Source organism: Nothobranchius furzeri, chromosome 7 (assembly GCF_043380555.1).
Source record: "Nothobranchius furzeri strain GRZ-AD chromosome 7, NfurGRZ-RIMD1, whole genome shotgun sequence".
NCBI lineage: Eukaryota > Metazoa > Chordata > Actinopteri > Cyprinodontiformes > Nothobranchiidae > Nothobranchius > Nothobranchius furzeri.
The window spans coordinates 68,058,465-68,081,588 of NC_091747.1; the positions used below are offsets into that span (position 1 = coordinate 68,058,465).

Consider the following 23,124-nt stretch of genomic DNA (forward strand, 5'->3'; position numbering starts at 1 on the left):
GCGTATTGCATCCTCCGCTTCACAATACCCCATAGATTTTCTATGGGGTTAAGGTCAGGCGAGTTTGCTGGCCAATCAAGGACAGGGATACCATGGTCCTTGAACCAGGTGCTGGTGGTTTTGGCACTGTGTGCAGGTGCCAAGTCCTGTTGAAAGGTGAAGTCTGCATCCCCATAAAGTTGGTCAGCAGCAGGAAGCATGAAGTGCTCTAAAACTTCCTGGTAGACGGCTGCATTGACCCTGGACCTCAGGAAACAGAGTGGGCCAACACCGGCAGATGACATGGCACCCCACACCATCACTGACGGTGGAAACTTTACACTGGACCTCATGCAACGTGGATTCTGTGCTTCTCCGCTCTTCCTCCAGACTCTGGGTCCTTGATTTCCAAAGGAAATGCAGAACTTGCTTTCATCAGAAAACATAACTTTGGACCACTCAGCATCAGTCCAGTCCTTTTTGTCCTTGGCCCAGGCGAGAAGCTTCTTGCGCTGTTTCATGTTCAAGAGTGGCTTGACACACGGAATGCGACACCTGAATCCCATGTCTTTCATGAGTCTCCTCGTGGTGGTTCTTGAAGCGCTGACTCCAGCTGCAGTCCACTCTTTGTGGATCTCCCCCACATTTTTGAATGGGTTTGTCGTCACAATTCTCTGCAGGGTGCGGTTATCCCTAGAGCTTGTACACTTTTTTCTACCACATTTTTTCCGTCCCTTCGCCTGTCTGTTAATGTGCTTGGACACAGAGCTCTGCGAACAGCCAGCTTCTTTAGCAATCACCTTTTGTGTCTTGCCCTCCTTGTGCAAGGTGTCAATGATTGTCTTTTGGACAGCTGTTAAGTCAGAAGTCTTCCCCATGATTGTGGTGCCTTCAAAACAAGACTGAGGGACCTTTTAAAGGCCTTTGCAGGTGTTTTGAGTAAATCAGCTGATTAGAGTGGCAGCAGGTGTCTTCTATTTTCAGCCTTTTCAGAATATTCTAATTTTTTGAGATACCAAATTTGGAGTTTTCATTAGTTGTCACTTATGAATATCAAATTTAAATGTAATGAACATTGGAAATACATTGGTCTGTGTGCATTGCATGAATATAATGTACAAGTTTCACGTTTTGAATGGAATTACTGAAATATTTTCAACCTTTTGATGATATTCTAATTTACTGGCCAGCACCTGTATACATATCTATATATATATATATATATATATATATATATACATATCTATATACATATCTATATATATATATATATATATATACATATCTATATATATATATATATATATATATATATATATATATATATATATACACACACATATATATAGCTATAATGTATATACACACATATATATACATATATAGCTATATATATATATATACATATACACAAACATATATATAGATATATATATATATATATATATATACACGCACACATGTATATACATATCTATATATATATATATATATATATATATATATATATATATACACACACATGTATATACATATATAGCTATATATATACACACACATATATACATATAGCTATATATACATATACATATAGCTATATATATATATATACATATAGCTATATATATATATATACATATAGCTATATATATATATATACATATAGCTATATATATATATATACATATAGCTATATATATATATATATATATATATATATATATATATATATACACACATATATATAGCTAGCTATAAAAAAAAAATATATATATATATGCTAGCTGTATATATGTGTGTATATATATATATACACACATATATATATAGCTATAATGTATATACACACATATATAGCTATATATATATATACATATACACACACATATATATACATATCTATATATATATACACACACACATGTATATACATATCTATCTATATATATATATATATATATATATATATATATATATATATATATATATATATATATATATATATACACACATATATATAGCTAGCTATAAAAAAAAATATATATATATATGCTAGCTGTATATATGTGTGTATATATATATATACACACATATATATATAGCTATAATGTATATACACACATATATAGCTATATATATATATACATATACACACACATATATATACATATCTATATATATATACACACACACATGTATATACATATCTATCTATATATATATATATATATATATATATATATATATATACACACACACACATGTATATACATATATAGCTATATATATATAAACACACATATATACATATAGCTATATATACATATATATATACACACACATATATATATAGCTAGCTATAAAATATTTATATATATATATATATATATATATATATATATATATATGCTAGCTGTATATATGTGTATATATATATGTGTATATATATATATATATATATATATATATATATATACACACACACATATACTCCAGCAAAGTAGAGTGTCCAACCCCTCTCCAGGTCTCGGGTTCCAGAGCCAATGCAATGTGTCGAGGTGAGTCCGACTATATCTAGCCGGTACCGCTCAACCTCTGCCACAAGCTCCGGCTCCTTCCCCGCCAGCGAGGTGACGTTCCATGTCCCAAAAACTAGTTTCCTTGTCCGGGGATTGGACCGCCAAGGCTCCCGCCTTGGTCTGCCACCCGATTCACATTGCACCGGACCCTTCATGTTCCTCCTGCGGGTGGTGGGTCCACAGTTGGACGAGCCCATGTATCCGGTTCGGGCTGGGCCCGGCCGGGCCCCATGGGCGAAAGCCCGGCCACCAGGCGCTCGCTCACGGGCCCCAACCCCAGGCCTGGCTCCAGGGTGGGACCCCGGTAACCCTCCGGGCCGGGTACTCCGACTCTTCGTTTTCACCGCCATGAAAGATCCTTCGAACCGTTCTTTGTCTCACCCTTCACCTAAGACCAATTTGTCATGGGAGACCCTACCAGGGGCACTAAGTGCCCCAGACAACATAGCTCCTAGGATCATTAGGGCACTCAAACTCCTCCACCACGATAAGGTGACGGTTCAAGGAGGGCTGGGGTTGGCTTTTTGTTAGCCCCGAGACTCTCTGCCTGTGTGTTGGGGTTTACCCCGGGGGACAAGAGGGTAGCTTCCTTGCGCCTTCGGGTCGGGGAACGGGTCATGACTGTTGTTTGTGCGTATGGGCCAAATATCAGTTCAGAGTACCCACCCTTTTTGGAGTCCCTGGGACGAGTGCTAGATAGTGCTCCATCAGGGGACTCCATTGTCCTGCTGGGGGACTTCAATGCTCACGTGGGCAATGACAGCTTGACCTGGAGGGGTGTGATTGGGAGGAACGGCCCACCTGATCAGAACTCGAGCGGTGTTTTGTTATTGGACTTCTGTGCAAGCCGCAGTTTGGCCATAACGAACACCATGTTCGAACATAAGGATGCCCACCGGTACACTTGGTACCAGGGCAGCCTAGGTCACAGGTCGATGATAGATTTTGTAGTCGTATCATCTGACCTGCGACGGTATGTTTTGGACACCCGAGTGAAGAGAGGGGCGGAGCTGTCAACTGATCACCACCTGGTGGTGAGTTGGATCAGATGGCAAGGGAACATGCCGCGTAGACCTGGCAGACCCAAACGCATAGTGAGGGTCTGCTGGGAACGCCTGGCAGAAGAACCTGTCAAGACGGTCTTCAACTCCCACCTCCGGCAGAGCTTTGACCACGTCCCGAGAGCAGTGGGGGACATTGAGTCCGAGTGGGCCTTGTTCCACTCTGCGATTGTCGAGGCGGATGTTGCTAGCTGTGGTCGTAAGGTGGCCGGTGCCAGTCGTGGTGGCAACCCCCGTACCCGCTGGTGGACACCAGAGGTTCGGGGAGCCGTCAGGCTGAAGAAGGAGGCCTACAGGGCTTGGCTGGTCTGTGGGTCTCCGGAGGCAGCAGACAGGTACCGGATAGCCAAGCGGGGTGCAGCAGTGGCAGTTGCCGAGGCAAAATCTCGGGCGTGGGAGGAGTTTGGTGAGGCCATGGAGAAAGACTATCGATCGGCTCCAAAGAGGTTCTGGCAAACTGTCCGGCGCCTCAGGAGAGGAAGGCAGCAACTCGCTCACACTGTTTACAGTGGGGATGGGGAGCTGCTGACGTCAACTGAGGCTATAGTCGGACGGTGGAAGGAATACTTTGAGGAGCTCCTCAATCCCACCAATGCGCATTCCGAGGAGGAACCAGAGCTGGGAGGCCTGGGGATGGACTGTCCGATCTCGAGGGCAGAAGTTGCTGAGGTAGTCAAACAACTACACAGCGGCGGAGCCCCGGGGGCGGATGAGGTTCGTCCTGGGTATCTCAAGGCTATGGATGTTGTAGGGCTGTTGTGGTTGACACGTCTCTACAACATTGCGTGGTCATCGGGGGCAGTTCCTAGGGAGTGGCAGACCGGGGTGGTGGTCCCCATCTTTAAGAAGGGTGACCTGAGGGTGTGTTCCAACTATAGGGGGATCACACTCCTCAGCCTCCCTGGAAAGGTCTACTCCAAGGTACTGGAGAGGAGGGTCCGATCGATAGTTGAATCTCAGATAGAGGAGGAGCAATGTGGTTTTCGTCCTGGCCGTGGAACTGTGGACCAGCTCTATACCCTTGCAAGGGTGATGGAGGGGGCATGGGAGTTTGCCCAACCAATCCACATGTGCTTTGTGGATTTGGGGAAGGCTTATGACCGTGTCCCCAGGGGCACCCTGTGGGGGACGCTCCAGGAGTATGGGGTGGGTGGCTTTCTGTTAAGGGCCATTCAGTCCCTTTACCAGAGGAGCGTGAGTTTGGTCCGCATAGCCGGTAGTAAGTCGGACCTGTTCCCAGTGAGGGTTGGACTCCGCCAGGGCTGCCCTTTGTCACCGGTTCTGTTCATCACTTTTATGGACAGAATTTCTAGACGCAGCCGTGGTGTGGAGTGTGTCGAGTTTGGTGGCAGGAGAATCTCGTCTCTGCTTTTTGCGGATGACGTGGTCCTCCTAGCTTCATCCAGCTCTGACCTTCAGCTCTTGCTGGGTAGGTTCGCGGCCGAATGTGAAGCGGCTGGGATGAGGATCAGCACCTCCAAATCTGAGACCATGGTTCTCGACCGGAAAAGGGTGGCTTGCCACCTCCGGCTCGGGGGAGAGGTCCTACCTCAAGTGGAGGAGTTTAAGTATCTCGGGGTCTTGTTCACGAGTGAGGGTAGGAGGGATCGGGAGATCGACAGGCGGATTGGTTCGGCGTCTGCAGTGATGCGGACGCTGAGCCGATCTGTCGTGGGGAAGAGGGAGCTGAGCCAGAAAGCCAGGCTCTCGATTTACCGGTCGATCTACGTCCCAATCCTCACCTATGGTCATGAGCTTTGGGTAATGACCGAAAGAACGAGATCGCGGATACAAGCGGCCGAAATGAGTTTCCTCCGTAGGGTGGCCGGGCTCAGCCTTAGAGATAGGGTGAGGAGCTCGGACATTCGGGAAGGACTCGGAGTAGAACCGCTGCTCCTCCGGATCGAAAGGAGCCAGTTGAGGTGGTTTGGGCATCTGGTCAGGATGCCTCCTGGACGCCTCCCTGGGGAGGTGTTTCGGGCATGTCCTGCCGGCAGAAGGCCCCCAGGTCGACCCAGGACACGTTGGAGAAGTTACATCTCCAATCTGGTCCGGGAACGCCTTGGGGTCCTGCCGGAGGAGCTGGTGGACAAGGCCGGGGAGAGGACGGCCTGGAGCTCCCTAGTTGGGATGCTGCCCCCGCGACCCGGACCCGGATAAGCGGAGGAAGACGAGACGAGACACACACATATATAGCTATATATGTGTGTATATATATATATAGCTATATAGTACAAAGAAACATTTTGATCTTATGATCTGTAATGTTTGGTTTAACAAGTGAATCATTATCTACACTCAGACACAACGTTCATTAGATATAAATTAAAGTAATTTCTGCACATAGATATTTTCTTACCCACAAATCAGAGCATCCTGTGTCTGAGAAGGTGTGATGTTCTGAGGTTTTGTTGTTAACACCCCTCAACATGGCACATCCCGATTGGCCAAGTAAACCATAATATGAGAATATTAAAACAGGATCACTTGGGGAGTGATTCAGGACTGGCCACCGGAGGAAACTCTCTAGCCACCACATCTCTAGCTAGACAAGCTGTCAACCCCGCTACAAGCTACAGCTGACACAGCAAAACGGTTCCTTCAGCTATTCAGAAACAGCTGTTCTAGACGCAAACGATTTCATCTATCTGTTGTGGACCAGGGGACGACTCTGGACCGACCTGGTCGTACTGCGGTCTTTTCTACCTTGGGGTCACCCGACCCCCCGGACATCTCGGATCCGAAGGAGAGTCTCCTCAGCGGTACGTAGAACACAGCCAGATTGCGTCTGATGCCGGTTTTATAAGAACCAACTTCATAGTTTAATGCAGACCAAATTCTCTTCACCCAGAACTCAGTTCTTCTAGATACAAGGTTCTGATAAACACACACCATTCAATCACCATTCATCACATCCCATCCACTTAGATTCATCCATCAGTCGTCCCATTTAACTTGTCTTGTTTTAATTTGTTTAGAAAATACATTTCTTACTTTTATAAACCTGACTGTCTGAATGAGGCTAAGTGTGTTTGATCCCTGAATAAACAAAGAATCCTAGAATCTTCTGATTAAACATCCCAAGACCAAGCAGGTTGATATTCTACATTTATATCGAGTATCACAGCTGATTGGTCATAAGGAAAGGTAATATATTAAGATTTAAGAGCACCCAAATGCATATTGTTACTTCCTACAGCTATGTAGCATCCCTAGAGGTCAGGTTTTCACCTGAAATTGACCAGAAAGAAACCTTTCACTCGCAGACACAAAAGCAACATCTGCCCAGAGCTCTGCTGCAGCTCTTGTTATCAGACAAGAAGCCATAACATCTCTGCTCAGGTTTCATGCAGAGGCTATACTGCTGAATCCTCACTGTGAGTGAAAACTTACATCCTCCATGTTCCGACTAACTTTGCAGCTCATAAGTTGAAATAAGCATAAGTGTTGAATGAACATGACGTTTAAATCAAATGTTTGAATAATCTGTGCTTAAATTAATGAAGCTTTAACATGAATATTGTTCCTGCAACGATCCATTTCAGACCTCATCTGCACCAGATCAGTATGTGTTTAACAAGTTAACCTATCAATACACTCACACTACAATAAGATAATTATTAATGCTAACATCCACTTCCCGTAACGGTTTAAAACATTCATAAAACGTCCTCACAAAGGGTTAACCGTCTTTGTATCTGAGGTATATTTGATAAAGCCCTCAAACATGTCAGTTCTGATGTGACGTGTTTATAAGCAATTTTGATAAAACAGGAATTAATTCCGTTTCTCGCCGGCTCTCAGACCGGCCGAGGCGTTTTCAAACCATCCTATCTTTTGACCTCAGGTCAAAGCCTCTCTGCAACGCTGCGAGTGATTCAGACACAAAACGGCTCTTCTGAGAGCCAACGACAGCCTTACATGCAAACAAGCATTCCAGCTTCCAGTCGTGACCTGGAGAGATCTCTGACTAGACGGGTCTTTCGGAGCTAGTCTACGGGCTCCTGATACTGAAAGGTCCACTCCACCGGCCGTGTCCGCCACCACCTCTTGACGAAGTGAGGAAATGGAGCAAATCACCAAACAACTTAATGGAGAACTCTGTCGGTTCTATCATTTTAACATTTGACAAGTCACCTCAGTGGGCGTCCTGTCCCCTGAGATATCTGCACAGGATAATCAGTCAGACGCCCGGAGCACACCAGCTGGGAAGCACCGCCAAGTGGAGCGCTCACGAAATTCATGCGCTGTCCGCTCCTCCTCTGTTCACACTAGGGGTTGCACGACTTAATATGTTTTAAAGTCGACAGTCAAGTAATGAAAATCAAGTCGACATTGACTAGTCGTTGATGACGTCATACACCTGAAGCGGCGCGCGGGGGGGGGGGGTCGCTGGAGTTTTGGACAATTAAAATTGCGCCCACATTTTCAAAGTTAAACACATTTCTTTTAACAACGGTAGTTTCTGCTTCAGCCCTCTCCCCCCTCCCCCTGCTTCAGCCCTCTCCCCCCTCCCCCTGTGCAGCGGCCTGCTACCTGGGTTCATATATATTCACCGTATGAGTTACCTTTGAACTGCAGTTCTAAAAGATCTACCGACAGCAAAAACAACGGAGTGCTCGCCGGCCGCATCAGTTAGGTGCGTCACCGAGGACAAAACAGGTGATGCGCCCCGCTCCACAGCAGCGAAACGCATTAGGCACAAATAAAAGACAGAAAACGTAAAAGGAAATGAGCCGACATGAACGATCGCGTGTTAAATTAGTTTTTGAGGTGGCGACACCAGATTTGATAATGTTACTGTGGCCGTGCTCAGGACGCAGATGTCTGGAGCGCGTCAACAATCAGAGCTTTGCATGCGTAAGCTGGTTAAGGTTAGGATGGGGGTGAGGGGAAGGTTAAATTGCAAGAGGGTAAAGGTCACAATTTGGTTAAATGTCCGTTTTACGGCGGGTGTCAGTACCGACGCTCTGGCACAGCGCGTCGCCTCCCGACGCGCAGGAGCTTGTCACCTGCTGACATCAGGCTGCTGTCTTTTCCGAGGACTGCATCTTGTCGGTCATTATCACGTGACAGCGACTAGTCGATGACAGGCATAAAAAGTCACTACAGAGCCGTGAAGTCGACTAGTGACTAGTTCTTACAACCCCTAGTTCACATCAGGCGAGAATTTTCAACGAGTGTTTCTGCTCATGCCTGTTGTTTTCTAACCCCCACCCGACCCCTGTGCCCTTGCTGTGTGTGTGTGTGTGTGTGTGTGTGTGTGTGTGAGGCCAGTTTTCCCTGCTTGCTGAAATCAGAAACTGCGCTCCTGCTGCTGCTTTGTAGACCAGTTCTGTTCCACACGGTTAAGTAAGTAACTGTTTGTGGTAGTGTACAATGCTAGTGTACCTTGGAATTACACGTATTTGTTTGTATTCACATTTATTAAATCCATCTTTTGTTGTAAAAACTGCATTAAAAATGATGGAATCGCAGTTTCTGTGCGGGAGTGTGTGTGTGTGTTCATTTTCATCTCTAGTCTGTTTAGATACACAAAAATGATCACATTTATCAATGGAGGTATTTTATTTTAGAACAGTTCTTTTATTTTGTTAAATTCACCAGCCTGCCTCTTCTGCGTTGATTTGACTTCCTGCCAGAGTCGACGCGGCTCACGAAGACAAAGAGCTCACGCCGGAATGATCGCCGCGCGCCGTGAGCCTTCGTGGCTCTTCGCCGCTGATGTGACCGAAAGCGTAGGTTAACAAGGGCGCCGACGAGACGCGCTCGCCGTCCCACAGCGCTTTGCGGCGCATGGCTTCTGCGTCTGGTGTGTTCGGGGCGTGACTCTGTCTTGAAGGACGCGTTTAACTCTTCTAAACTGAAACACCTTTTTGCTTCAGTTAACGAAGCTACGCTTACAAACCTGCATAGGGCGCCAGAGATGATGCCGGCGCTACGCGTGAGCAGAGGTTCATCAACAAAGCCGAAGTTGACGGATCCCCACAGGTCGAAGCGTTTGCCCAGCCCTGCTCTAGACGCTCAGCTACAAACGCAAGTCTTGCTTTCCTCTGATGCTCGTTATTGAGGCTACGCTGTCCTACTTCCCATCTGTCCCAATCAGAACTTTTTATTCTGTTCTGTTGCATCTAAACGTATTGAGGTGTTCTCCCAAACCAGAGAAGTTTGGATTTGATCTCTCCAGGTCAGAGAGAAGCTGAAAGGCAAAACGCCGTACCTGCGACTGGCAGAGGTCCGTCCACAGCTTAGGGAAAAGCGCCAGGTGAAGAGGAAGTCCTTCATAAGCGATCAGCACACCTGGGAAGGAAAACAAAGTGAACGTGGGAAAATCTGCAGGCGTTATCGAGGACTTCTGCTCCACGCACACATACTCAGTTTAATGAGTGCATCAGTAAACTTCTCGCAGTTGATGGCGACGCGACACAGCAGGTGAATGAACTGATGGTAGGGCAGGAAGTAGTCCAGCAGCACGCGGTCGTAGATGTCATCTTTTCCCTGAGAGACAGACGCACATGACAGGTTTACAGGTGAAGAGCTGCTGAAGGAGACGGGCGAGGCCTCATGGCTAGGGTTACCTTACTGCTCTCCACCAGAGAGGGCAGCAGACACATGTTCAGCTCCGGTCTCGGGGGTCGGATGTTGTTTTTTGCTCCCATCAGTTTGATGTTCTCTCTGCACGGCAGGTAGGGGCCAAACGACACTGTGGACACACGACGATCACTGAAGAGAGTCTAGAGAGCAGTCCAGCGCTGATGCTTCCAGCAAAGTTAACTATAACCGGAGTAAGATTAGGGATGCACTGAAGACAGGGTATCTGCAGGTTTAAGGGAGCCAAATTTAAGACTTTTTAAGACCTTTTTTAAGGCCAATTTGACCAAATTTAAGCTTTTTTTAAAATTCAAGCTATAATTTCCAGCTATTGCCTGGAATCGGTCCTAACCACGTCGTGAACGTGGGATTAGCCATCCAGTTACCATTAAACTTGCACCTCTCCATGGCGCAAGCTCCCACTAGCTTAACCAGCTAATGTGCTCATCTAAAAATAGTCCCCTTTCACAACCAACTGAATGTGTACGGTTCCGCTTACGCCAACATTGTACACAAAAAATGCTGAACGCCAACTAGAAATTCACAAAAATGTCATAGAAATAAACTAATCTAGTTTATTGGGTCGTTGGTAATTTAAGACCTTTGGAAACTGTATTTAAGGATTATTTGTCATTTTTAAGGATTTTCAAGGCCTTAAATTTGGAAAAGCAAATTTAAGACTTTTTAAGACTTTTTAAGGACTCGCGGATACCCTGTGAAGATCTTCAGCCTGAAGTTACACACGGGTGCTTTTTGGGTTAAATCACCAAAACGACACGACCTGAACAGGCCGTCAGGCGAATCCGGTTATCGTTCCATCTCGCTCCGCCCTCATGTGACAACTGGCGCTGTGCTTCATCAAAACCACACATCCGTACCGTTTATTAGGATCGCTGGAATTTTCATACGTCAGTTATGTGACGCACTTTTACCTCCAGTTTCACATCGACCGCCGCGTCCGCCCGGCCCCACAGTCCTGCTTCACCACAGGACGCGGGCTTGCAGAAGAGTCCGCCACTACCAGACGAACAAGTGTAACAACACTCGCCCACTGCGCTTGTGCGTGCACGGATCCTACCGTAACAGATGGAAGGGTCCGGTTCTGGGGGGTGGGGGGGTGCCGTTAAAGTAAGAGGGACACACAGGAGCAGCGCGGCAGTCCCCCGGGGCCACAGAGGGGGCTCCTGAGTATGACTGTATCACTATATAGACTTATTAACAGACACAATGGTCCAAAATATAAGAGATAAGAATACACACATAAAGAGCAGGCATTATAAAAGACACCCATACCAGCGTCTCCGCATGGATGACTGGTAACACTGCACCAGGGTATCTGCAGGTTTATGGGTGCCGAATTGAAGACTTTTTAAGACCTTTTTTAAGGCCACTTTGACCAAATTTAAGCCATTTTTAAAAATATATTTAAGCTATAATTTCCAGCTATTGCCTGGAACCGGTGCTAACCACGTTGCAAACGTGGGATTAGCCATCCAGTTACCATTAAACTTCCCCATGGCGCAAGCTCCCACTAGCTTAACCAGCTAATGTGCTCATCTAAAAATAGACCCCTTTCACAACCAACTGAATGTGTACGGTTCCGCTTACGTCAACATCGTACAAAAAAAAAAAATCCTGAACACGAACTAGAAACTCACTAAATTTTTATAGAAATAAAAGAATCTAGTTTATTGGGTCTTTGGTCATTTAAGACCTTTGGAAACTGGTTTTAAGGATTATTTGTCATTTTTAAGGATTTTTAAGGCCTTAAACTTGGAAAAGCAAATTGAAGACTTTTTAAGGATCTGCGGATACCCTGACTGCACCAGGACCCACCAACATCAGGACGAGTCGTTCTCAGCACTCCTCAGATGCAGAATTAATCTGTGCATCAGTTTCCTCGGAGCTGGAAAGGCGCCGACAAGAGCATTACTGGACCTGGGCTTCCTGAGCAGAGTCCTCGATGCATCATCACATGCTGCCTTAAGCTTCTGCATGCTAGCTCTTGTATTACACCACAGAGGTGTACATTAAGTTCTGAAGAGGAGGATTTTCACACTGAACACATGTGAAACTTAGCCTGGGCACTGCTGGTAAATGTCATCATCACAGAGATGATCCGTGATAATGTGGCCCAAATATTTTGTTTTCTCTGAGACGCGCGTCTTTTTGTGAGGAGAAAACTCATTTCGGCCGCTTGTATCCGCGATCTCGTTCTTTCGGTCCCTACCCAAAGCTTGTGACCGTAGGTGAGGGTAGATCCACCGGTAAATCGAGAGCTTCTGACTCAGCTCTCTCTTCACCACGACAGACCGGTACAACGCCCGCATCACTGCAGATGCAGCACCAATCCGCCTATCGATCTCACGCTCCAGCTTTCCCTCACTCGTGAACAAGACCCCGAGATACTTAAACTCCTCCACTTGGGACAGGACCTCATCCCTGACCCGGAGAAGGAGTTCTACCCCCACCCCACAGTCCTCATGCAGTCTCTGGTGATCTGACCACCAGCGCTAACTCCAGGATCGCTGCAGTGCTCCATTTAGCCATCTCAGCTGATTTGGTTCATTAAGCAAAACTTATGGCGCTTCCACATTAGCGTGGGTTCGGTCCCAGATTTTGGTTTCACACAGGTCAGATTTGCGTTTTCAGCTCTGAGGCGACTTTTTCAGACCCCATCCCCAGCGGTCCGACTGGGACCAAGGCGACGCTACGGACTGATTGGCCGGCTGAAATAATGCCTCCGATCTCCGAGAAGAGTGAACCAGTGGGGGGGGGGGGGGTTCCCACATGCCAGCTGGATGCTGTTGAGTAAACTTCTGTCTGTAGGGTTGGGCATCGTTTGATTTTGAACGATTCCAATTCCTCGTTTTGATTCCGGTTCCTATCGATTCCCGATTCCGATTCTTTGAAGACATGACATGTTTTACATGAGCCAGCTAACCACAGGTCCTACATGATGAAATAATCTCAACTTCAACATGAATTTTAACTCTATGAACAACAACATCACCTTCATTTAGACACAAACATGTTTTGGAGACAAAAGAAGACGACTTGCAGCACAACCAGTGTGTTTGTTTCTGACCACAACCAAAGTGTGGAAGCAGCCTCTGGGATGAGAGGCTAAATGTCTCTAACACATCCAGAAACGTCCAGCTGTTTCCAGCTGAAACTCTCAGGATGATCACGTCCAGGATGACTGAGAACTACACCTCCATGCTGCAGCAGCTTCAGTCACAACAGGAAGTGAAACTTGAAGCTTGCTGCGTCTGACTGCTGACGCTCCGTGTGCGTTGTTATTTCTGCAGTGAGACAAACTCACCTCACACGTCCAGAGTTTGTTCTTTAAAGCTTCTATTAAATCCACCGTGTTGACGTGTTTAACACGTTTCCTCTACGCTGCGGGAGTTAACGTTTACATCACGGAGTAAAAGTTCGGCAGACGTGTTTGTTTATATCTGGGTGGGGGAGGGGGGACTCGTGCTGCTCACTGACAGCTGGTGTGATCAGCTCTGAAAAGCCTTGATCACAATTTGCAGATCACGTTTATTTCTGACGGAGATCGGCCGCGGATTCCTCCTCAGGTCAGCATTCTAGGAATCGAAATGAAAAACGTTGAGCGATGCCGGTAAAAATGAACAGTTGGAACCGGTTCCAATCGATGCCCGACCCTATCTGTCTGCAACACGGAGCTGCCGCTCAGCGGGAAAGGGAGAAGAGAGAGAGCAGTGTGTGTGTGTGTGTGTGTGTGTGTGTGCGTCTGTCCTCTGCATCGGAGCTCTTGCCCCGGCAAGCAGACAGCTGCTCAGGGAAGAAAGCCGTGTGTGTGTGTGTGTGTGTGTGTGTGTGTGTGTGAGTGTGTTGCACAAGATTATGAGGACAGCTAATTAATAAAATTATGTGGTGCCGAGTCCCAAAAGCAACACAGCTCACGCCCGCCTTCGTTTACCACATCATGGAGGACACCACAGACTTTCTCGCGCATTAAACTCCGCCCACGGGCTCAGGAATTTCTGCATTCCTGCGGCTTCCCTCTGATTTATGTGTGGACACAACACCACCCGTTAGTGACCAAACTCACGCCATCAGCCCGACTAAACCCCGACCGCGCCAAAGCTAACGTGTAAGCGCCATTATTGCCTGTGTTTACGTTCATTTTCAATATATTTGGCGACTGGAGCTCGGCGGGAACTGCCCACATCATCATGACACCTCCCTCTGTTGCGCCAAGGTGGGATCTCCATCTCTAAGACAGACAATTACTGCAACATTACTACCAAGCAAGGCAGAATGAACGCCGCAAATTTGGTGCACGGCCATGCCGGCATGGCGCGTTTATAAGACACACCGTTCCAGTGATACTACAATGACTTGCCAGCACTTGTAAAAAGGGCTAGTCTCTCAAAGATCCACTTGTAAGATAAAAAGAGTGCAGTTCATTCATCAGACGGTGTTAAATGAACCCCACACGACTTCAGCTGGAGGGTCCAGGCTCAAGGAGACTCACTGGGGATGTTGCTGTGGTGGTAAGTGCAGTGGTTGTGCTGCAGGAACGGTACGAGGGTGTGCAGGAAGTCATGTGGACTCAGTAGCACCAGCTCCTTCAGCACATCTGGAACAGAAACACAAGGACTGTAAACGCGGGACTTCTAACAGGAGCTAAAGATGGTGTCGATGAGCGTTACCCAGGCAGGCGCTCCGCAGCTCGGGCGGGCTGTAGGAGTTGAGGAGCGTCAGCAGCTTGTGTGCAAAGTCGATCCTCTCCTGCCACTGGATCAGCGCCTGCTTCACATCTGATCAGAGGGACAATCATTTCTCTTGTCAGGTTCCTCAGGTTTCTGTTCCACACAGACCCAACATGTTGTTCTGTAGACCCTTTGATGTGGGACGTGTGATGTCACTCAAGACCCCACCCCCCATGCCATTGACAACTAAAGTCGTCATTTGCATTTTTTTACTGTTTGAGCATCGGAGCGAGCCCCCGCGCTGAGAGAACAAACATCTCAGCCCTGAAGCCGATCTTCATCCGCATAAGTCACACGTCACGTGATCAGGAAGCAACACATCCATGTGTTAGGAGATCGTTTTGGGACGTTCCTGTAAAAAAAGTGAGGCGCGAACCAGAAAAGCGTCTGCCGATCACAATTCAACAACGGATTATGAAAAAACGGATAACGCTTGAAACACCCGGCTTCTTCCTGATGTCAGAGGTGAGTCTCCTCTTTGTTTTGGTTGTTTTGGCGTCGACATCATGCTAGCGCGCAACGCTCTGTGACTCTTAAAAAAACAGCAAAAACGGTGAGAAACGCTGGCAGCGAATGAGTTAATTTTTTTATTGGGTTCCTGTATATTCTTTGTTTTTATCTTTTTAGTTTAGTCTTGTGCAGCACCTTGGTGACATGATAAGGTGCTTTTATAAATAAAGGTGATGATGATGATGATACACAAGAACCCACTAAACTACAGAGAAGCAACAATCCGTCACAGACGGCTGCGAAACTTAAAACTTTTACTGTGACTTCTGTCTCACTGCTCCGCAGCTCCCATCTGTGAGCTCATCACAGCAGCCGCCACGGAGCGCCGCTTCCTCTGTCCCTCTGCGGATAAACGCTGCTGAACCGTCCTTATCGGCTGAACATGTGAGATTTAATCTCTTATTTTTGTGTTTTCATTTTGATGTTCGTGAGCTCATCTCCTCTCACTGATTGGAGAATCACAGTTTTCACAATTTATCTGATGGTCTAAAAATATGTAATTTAATTGTTTTAGTATAACTCTGGTTTAACTTGGGCTATTAACAGAAATAGTAACCTGGGTGTAGTTTATAATATGCATTTTAAACATAAATTGAAACCGAAGCTCAGAGAGGCGGAGTCATGCTACTGCGGGGTCCCAGAGGTGTGTTTTCATTGGTCGATTGCTGACAGGAGTTGTAGGCTGAGTTGAGGCTGATTTGGTTGTGAGACGGCTCAAAAAGCTGTCGCAGAGCCGGTCACACTGCATGTTCACAGCATGGTGCACAGATATGCAAATCACCCTGACGTTGACTGTTTTTTGTCACCATTCTGCTCAGGACGAGGGGCTTGGCAAAGACGGTCAAAACCCGCAGTGTGATCCCGGCTTTAGATGATCCAAAGCAGTAAAGTCTACATCCCTAGGTCTGATCATGAAGACACTGATTCTGGTTAGTAGCTGCTGGGGGCTCTGCTGCCCTCCAGCCTTGTGTGCCATCACCTGGATGAGAACAACATTCCAGTGGTCCATGCTCTCGGTGCAGCCCCACCTAGCTTAGTGTGTCCCAGGGCAGCTCATCACCACCAGTGTGTGAATGACTGGCTATTTGTAAAGCACCTTGGGGGGTTCTGGACTCTAGAAGCTGCTATAGAACTACAGACCATTTACCAAAACAACTACACAGCTAATCCAGCCGGCGTGTAGACGAGATCGCTCGCTAGCGGAACGTGTTCCAGCCGGTTTGATCCGTCAAATCTACCAAACAGCGTTCTGTTTGAAGCTGCTGAGCTTGTTAGCAGTGAGAAGGTCTGACCTTTGCGCTGAAGGTAGGGCCGCGTGGCTTTGAGGACTGACAGGAAGATGGAAAGTAGCTCCACCAAGTCTCCGGTGACGTGGCACGCCGTGGCCTCGTGGTACATCATGTGCAGAGTGTTGAAGGACTGAAGCGAGAGACAGACGCTAAAGTTCAAACAAAGATGCGAGACCTAGCGCAGCTCTGGTCAGCTCTCATGTGGAGGCTGCGTGGTCCGGAACATACCTCGGTCATGAGGATGAGCCCTCGGTTAAACACCACCAGGAGTCGGTCCTCGTCGTTCTCCAGCAGAATTCTGAAGGCACTGTGGGGACCAGCAGACAGGAGCCGGACTCAGAAACTTCTAAATGAATTAATTTGATGAGGAAATATTTAAACCTGTGTGTGTGTGTGTGTGTGTGTGTGTGTGTGCTGACCTGATGAGCGTGGTCCAGCAGGAGCGTCCGTCCAGGCATCGAAGGTAGCAGCTGATGGTGGTCTTCTTGAACTGTTTGATGTCCTCCAGCTCCTCCTCTCTCATGTCGGCTCGCGCCACAAACAGCTGCATCAGGTTGAAGAGCTCCTCCACCGCCTGCAGGGGGCGCCACACTCAGAACAATGAGACACGGGTTTATCTCCGCTTCCTCTCAACTCAGAAACAAAATGGTTTCTACAAATTTAAGAGGCTTGTCAGAATATTGCTAAAGAGCACGGAGGTACTAGAAGTGGCCCTCACCCCTGGGTACTGGCTGGCATGTGGTGTCAGGTTCTTGAAGGCCCACTGGATGTTCTGGTGCGAAGCCAGCTGGCGGGTGAAGACGGGCGACTGCTCGCAGCACATTCGCAGAATGCCGTAATACGCTGGCAGCATGCCGCGGTTGAACAGCACCACCTCCTGGTCATCGTGATCAGCCAGGATGTAGTTAAAAGCGATGTTCTTGGTCACCACAGGGTTCTGCACCACCAGCCGGACGTTTTCGGGACAATCCATGCACACGTTGTACCAGAAGGACAGCAATGCCTGCTTGTTATGGTTGGTGGCGATGGCCGGTTCTGACAGTTTGGGCTGAAAACAACGGTGGAACATTGATCTCAGCTCTTCTGATGCGTCGACGCCGCAAACATCGCAGTACAGGAGACGAAACCGTGGAAAGCCATCTTAACATTTACAACTGAATTCAGTTAAGGCCGGGTTTAACGGGAAAACTCAGCTCAAACGTTTTGGCAAACACTGCAACTGGGTCAAGATGTTCAAGGATCTCATCTACAAATCATACAAAACAACAAGACAGCACCTGGAAGAGGTTCCAGAGGTCCATGAAGTACCCAGAGAACATGAGCTTCTCCGTCTTGGAGATGAGGCAGTAGGTCATGAAGCTGAAGTACTGCACCAGTTTGGTGGTACCATGAACGCTGGCGTCCACATACAGCTTGGCACGGCCCAGCAGCCCCAGCAGCAGGTTGTAGACCTGATGGAGGACCACGGTGGTGTCGGGAGACAACGGCAGCTCGCGGGTTGGCAGGTGGAGAGAACGCGTGGAGCGAAACATCTGCCGGAAGGAGTTGCTGGGGATGAGGGAGACCAGGAGGTACGCCGCAGCTGGAAAGAAGAGATTCAGATCGATGACTGATCAGATTCAACTTGTAGTTTGTGATCATTTAGGAGGGCCGACGAGCTAAACCCAGCAAGTGACTGGGCTGAGACTTTACAGACCAACTAGCCCCAACAGCATTCATGTCCAGATTGTCCTGCTCACACGGTGCTTCAGAGTCCGGACTTCACGCTGGACTGAACTGAGACAACACGAACAGCTGCTAGGGTTCATGCTTCCTGTGCTTTTGCTCCAGCTATGACAGGTCACTGGTTCCCGACCCGTCGTCTTCAGAGCTAGCCGCTGCTGGCGGCGTCACTTCCTTCTCCCGTTAATCCGCGCTCTCACATCACCGATGACAGTCCCATGTGCTGACCCCATCGTCTCCTTATTTCTACGGCTTCCTAAATCCAAGTGTCGCCGCCAACAGCGGATAGCTCTGACTGCGGTCAAAAGGTCATAAAAGGTAAAACGACTTTTGTGTGTTAAAAAAGAGCCGAGTAAAGAAGTTAAATGAAGGCACAAAAGATGTAGAAGGAGTCAGAACTCCTCTGCAGCTGAGAATATACTGTTAGGTGCTACTGGAGTCACTCATGTCATCTTCACAAATATAACCATGGTAACCTCACAACCTCAGCAGGCTGGAGACCACTGATACCAGTTTAAGGTGTGTGTTCTGTGTCTATGCTTCAAAACCAAACCCCCATCCTTAGAGTGGTGAGAGCCGTGGCTGTGAGGCGGTTCTTCTCACATGTGCGAACTCGGGGGTAGTTGTGAGCCAGCAGGAAGCGTTCCACCCAGTTCTCCATGTTCTGTAGAACCCAGCTGTGAGCCAGTTTGTTCCTGGGAGTCTGGACTGCCAGCCAGTCCAGACACTGGGATGGATTGTACTCGATCACCTGAGAGGAGGCAAACACAGTTTATTCAGAAACGGTCCAGAACCAGGCTCACACGCCGAAATAATGTCAGAGGAACAGTGTTCCTCAACAATATCGTCAGATGATCCAGATTTAATGATTACAGGTAAAGTATGAAGGTCCAGAAACACCACGGCATCTCAGACGGGTGTTTCCTGATCTGGGCTCCAGGCACCAAAATAAAACACCAACAGAGGTGAAAACACATCAGATTCAGCTACAGGAGCCCTGGTGTGTGAAATGAGCCTCTGAAATTGTTTTGTGCAGCTAAAAGACGGACTTCTGCAGACGGACGCGTGTTTGGAGGACGCTCCTCCAAACATGCGTTATTATTTTCATAATTTCATTATTATTTCTCCTGGAAGCGCTCAGTCAGACCGAGTGCTGTGATGTCGGGAGATCCGGTCTTGGGGAGGGGGCGGGGTCAGAGACGGCGGCTGCAGCGTGATCGTCTGTCTCTTTTATTTAGGGACACAGAGAAGTTAAAAGGAGAGAGAAATAGAAGATAGAAGTTTTTGTTCCACTTTATTCTTTTGCTTCATGAAGATAAACTGATGTTAAATTCAGCTTAAAGAGAAACTGGGAGGAAGCTTTGGTTCATTTTAGGTTACAGGAGACTTGTCTCCTATCTGCTCCTCCAGAGACAGCATGGACATGAGGGTCACATGGTGAGGGTCACACAGGACAGGTTAGTGGAAAGGTTTGTAGTTAGCTGGTTAGTGAAGGAGATCCATCAGCTGGGTAATTTAATCCTAATCCAGCCCACAGCCTTCTGCTGGTGTTATTATCAGAAAGAATAAAACGCACATCTTAAATATTATTGGAAGTGTAGAATTTGTTTTATGTTTTATTATTTTCTGCATCAAACAGAACTTGATTCATTCTCCAACATTTCAGAAACGAACCGCTGGGTTCAAATAAAATAAACTAAGTCAAACATTTCATTTGGTGTTATTTCTGACAGACTTCAACTGTGGCATAAATATCTGACTCTAGAGCTGCTCAGAGACATTTAACACTCATATATGAACCCATTATGGATTTTATTATTACATTATGTGTCCTGTAGGTTTTCAGTACTTTTTTAGATTTTGTGAGTTTTTGTAAAGCGTGTTTTTCTCAGCCTGAGGCGTGGTGCTGAACGAGGAAACAGATGTTTTACTTTGTTAAATCTTCTTAAATGTTTTGTCCTAACCTGTTGTGGATGCAGAGCTTTTGAGGGATGGCAGGTTGTGTCGATTACGTTTTTGATAAAAAAATAAAAAGCAATTATCTGACATCTTCTATTTATCGATTAAAACAAATCAATATGAAATAATCGTGATGCATCGGGATATCGAGTTGAACCGTTGACCCAATAATCGTAATCGAATCGGGGACAAGTTCACACCTCTACCGTGGAGGGGTTTAAAAAATTAAATGTGGATTTCTGGAGCTCGGATCACCGTCAGAACCAGGTCAGAACCACTGCGGAACTCCAGGACAGGATCATGCACAGCTTATCAGCTCTATTGGCTCGCTGGTTTCTGGGTCGGGTCCAGCTCACAGAAGCCCGCATGAGCTCCAGAAGCAGAAGACAGGCATCTCTCTAAGCTAAACTAGGTTAGGTGAATGGATATTAGCGAGTATGAGACTGCTGACAGATGCTCATTAGTATTAATATTATATTAACTGACCGATAGTACTTTAACTGTCTGGTACATGATAGTAATCTGTACTATACTGGGATGCTAGCACACAAGTTTAAGCTAACATGGTTAACTCACAAGCTGCACCCCCCCGCTGCTTCTCCTCTATCTCTCTGCTTTGGCCGATGGTTTCTCCCTCTGGTTGGTCTCTGCTCTCTGGGGCGAGCAGCAAACTCATCACTTTATGGTTCTGGTCCATCAGAAGTAGAATTATAAACATTAAAAGGTTCCTCTGTGTCAGAGCCGCTGTACAGTCCATATTTTTCTCTGGATTAAGCTAACAGGACTCCCTCAGCTGACGTCACTTGGTTTGGCAAACGAGTTTCTATTATGTTTCTCTAAACATCGGTTCATGGGAGTGTCGGACCTGCAGTTTGCCCTTTAATGCTAGCTACCTCCCCTTCACATGTTGAGTTATTATCTCCTTATATCCATCGTGTCTTTAAGAAACAAGCAAAGAAGAAGAAAACATCTAACTCAAAAGGTGGACTAAAGGTTCCTCCCAGTTTTCTTACCCCAAAATTCCACTACCTCCGCTCCGGCACGAACTCCGCAGCAAAATCGGTCCCGTTGTAGTCAATCAGAGCTGTTCCACTACTGCGGCCGTGCGACGCAGTGCGTTGCCCGCCGTTCCGCCATCCGGCAAAAATAGAATCGATCCTATTTTCGCCGGACGCCGGAGCACCTCCGCAGTAAATGGACAGAAATCACAACCGCCCAACAGGAAAAGGAGCAAGCACAACTTCCGTTTTTCACAATAAATCGATAAACAAAAGGCGTTTTTTGTTTCATATGCACAGGTTTAACAACTTTTAACAACTATCAATGGCGGCTGAACTTTAAATGCACAAAAATAAGCCATAAATACAGTTTCCACTATCAAAGTAGTCCACTTTGTTGATCCAAACACGGCTGATCTCTCAACACAAATGATGGGCAGATTAAACAGCTCATGCCGATGCTTCTCCCACACAACAGGTGTTTGGATCTAACTTCCGCGTTTATTGCTCGGACTGTATCGCAAGATCTCGAAAATCCCGCGCATGCTTGTTTGCGCACCTCAGGTCTCCGCACCGGAGCGGAGCCGTTGTAGAGCGGGTACCAGTAAAAATTGAGTTCGGATGCGAGCGGGGGTGGAAGGCGGGGGCGGAGCGGAGGTAGTGGAATTTTGGGGTCAAGGTTGAATTTATCAGGTCAAGTCATCCTGGTTCCTGAACAGAATCGGGTTCAGCCAGAACTTCCACAGGCTGACGCAGCAAAACCACTGTTCTGAGCTCTCAGCTCCTCTGTGTCCTCCCCACCTGCAGCAGCGAAGCAGAGCCCCAACAAGACCCCAAGTCAGAAACCGAAATGACCCTCCGGACATTCAGTCCAAGACCAGCTCACCAGAGGCAACATGGTCTACATTTCTTCACCACCATGGATGAATGACAACGCTTCCACCGTTCCATCTGAGGTGCGTCCTCGTCTCCTCACATTGCGCTTCTCTCTCTCTCTCTGTCCAAGCAAGACTCATCACGCTCAAATTATTAATCGATTGGAATCCGATCCGACGGGCTGAAGTTTGGACTCGGATCGAAAGAGCAGGGAAGAGCCGTCTGGAGGTCAGCACAGAGACCTCCAGACGAGACGAGCTTGTGCGGGTCGCGCGTCATCGCTTCTGACGGATACATTTATTTATTTATTTATTTATAACTGTTGGTGGCGTCTTAAAACTCCTCTTGGATATTTCACCCAGTGGATAATATTGAAACTGTTAAAACTGTAAAAGCCGGCCTCGCTGTACACACCCACAAATATTTTCTCATCGGATCATCACGAATCACGTAGGCGACCCATTCTGGATTCTAAATGGCAAATTTGGCCAAAAGCTGGGGGATTTTCATGTCTGTATGTGGAGAGCGTCCCTTCCTCAGCGGTCGGGCTGATGGATCAAAGCTGTGGCTGCTTCTGGATGGGACCCCTCCGTGTGCTTGTGTCAGACCAGAGGTGTTATGATGTCACTGAGACGTCTGGTGGGTTAGGGTTAGGAGCTACAGGAGCCCATGGGGCCGTGGGTTTATTCTGATGATGTCATTTACCTCCCAGATCCTTTGGAGGATGTAGGAGGCGAAGGAGGGCATCCCAGGAGGTCCGCCAGCAAACTCCATCAACATCGTCAGCAGCTTGAAGAAAGGGTTGGCAGCCT

The 23,124-nt window shown here is 47.1% G+C and overlaps 1 protein-coding gene across 3 annotated transcripts in view; it reads right to left on the bottom strand.

Moving 5' to 3' along the window:
* Positions 1 to 23,124, bottom strand: part of usp34 (ubiquitin specific peptidase 34) — a 124,406-nt gene that overhangs the window by 12,736 nt on the left and 88,546 nt on the right. For all 3 annotated transcript variants that reach the window (XM_070553617.1, XM_015954489.3, XM_070553616.1), the window contains exons 63-74: positions 23,018 to 23,122; positions 19,083 to 19,230; positions 18,035 to 18,339; positions 17,476 to 17,805; positions 17,177 to 17,331; positions 16,986 to 17,064; positions 16,761 to 16,887; positions 14,899 to 15,006; positions 14,721 to 14,825; positions 10,198 to 10,322; positions 9,994 to 10,117; positions 9,840 to 9,919 (exon numbers count right to left, since the gene is read on the bottom strand). In XM_070553617.1, the coding sequence (XP_070409718.1) occupies positions 9,840 to 9,919; positions 9,994 to 10,117; positions 10,198 to 10,322; positions 14,721 to 14,825; positions 14,899 to 15,006; positions 16,761 to 16,887; positions 16,986 to 17,064; positions 17,177 to 17,331; positions 17,476 to 17,805; positions 18,035 to 18,339; positions 19,083 to 19,230; positions 23,018 to 23,122 (1,791 nt within the window). The remainder of the gene's footprint in view (positions 1 to 9,839; positions 9,920 to 9,993; positions 10,118 to 10,197; positions 10,323 to 14,720; positions 14,826 to 14,898; positions 15,007 to 16,760; positions 16,888 to 16,985; positions 17,065 to 17,176; positions 17,332 to 17,475; positions 17,806 to 18,034; positions 18,340 to 19,082; positions 19,231 to 23,017; positions 23,123 to 23,124) is intronic.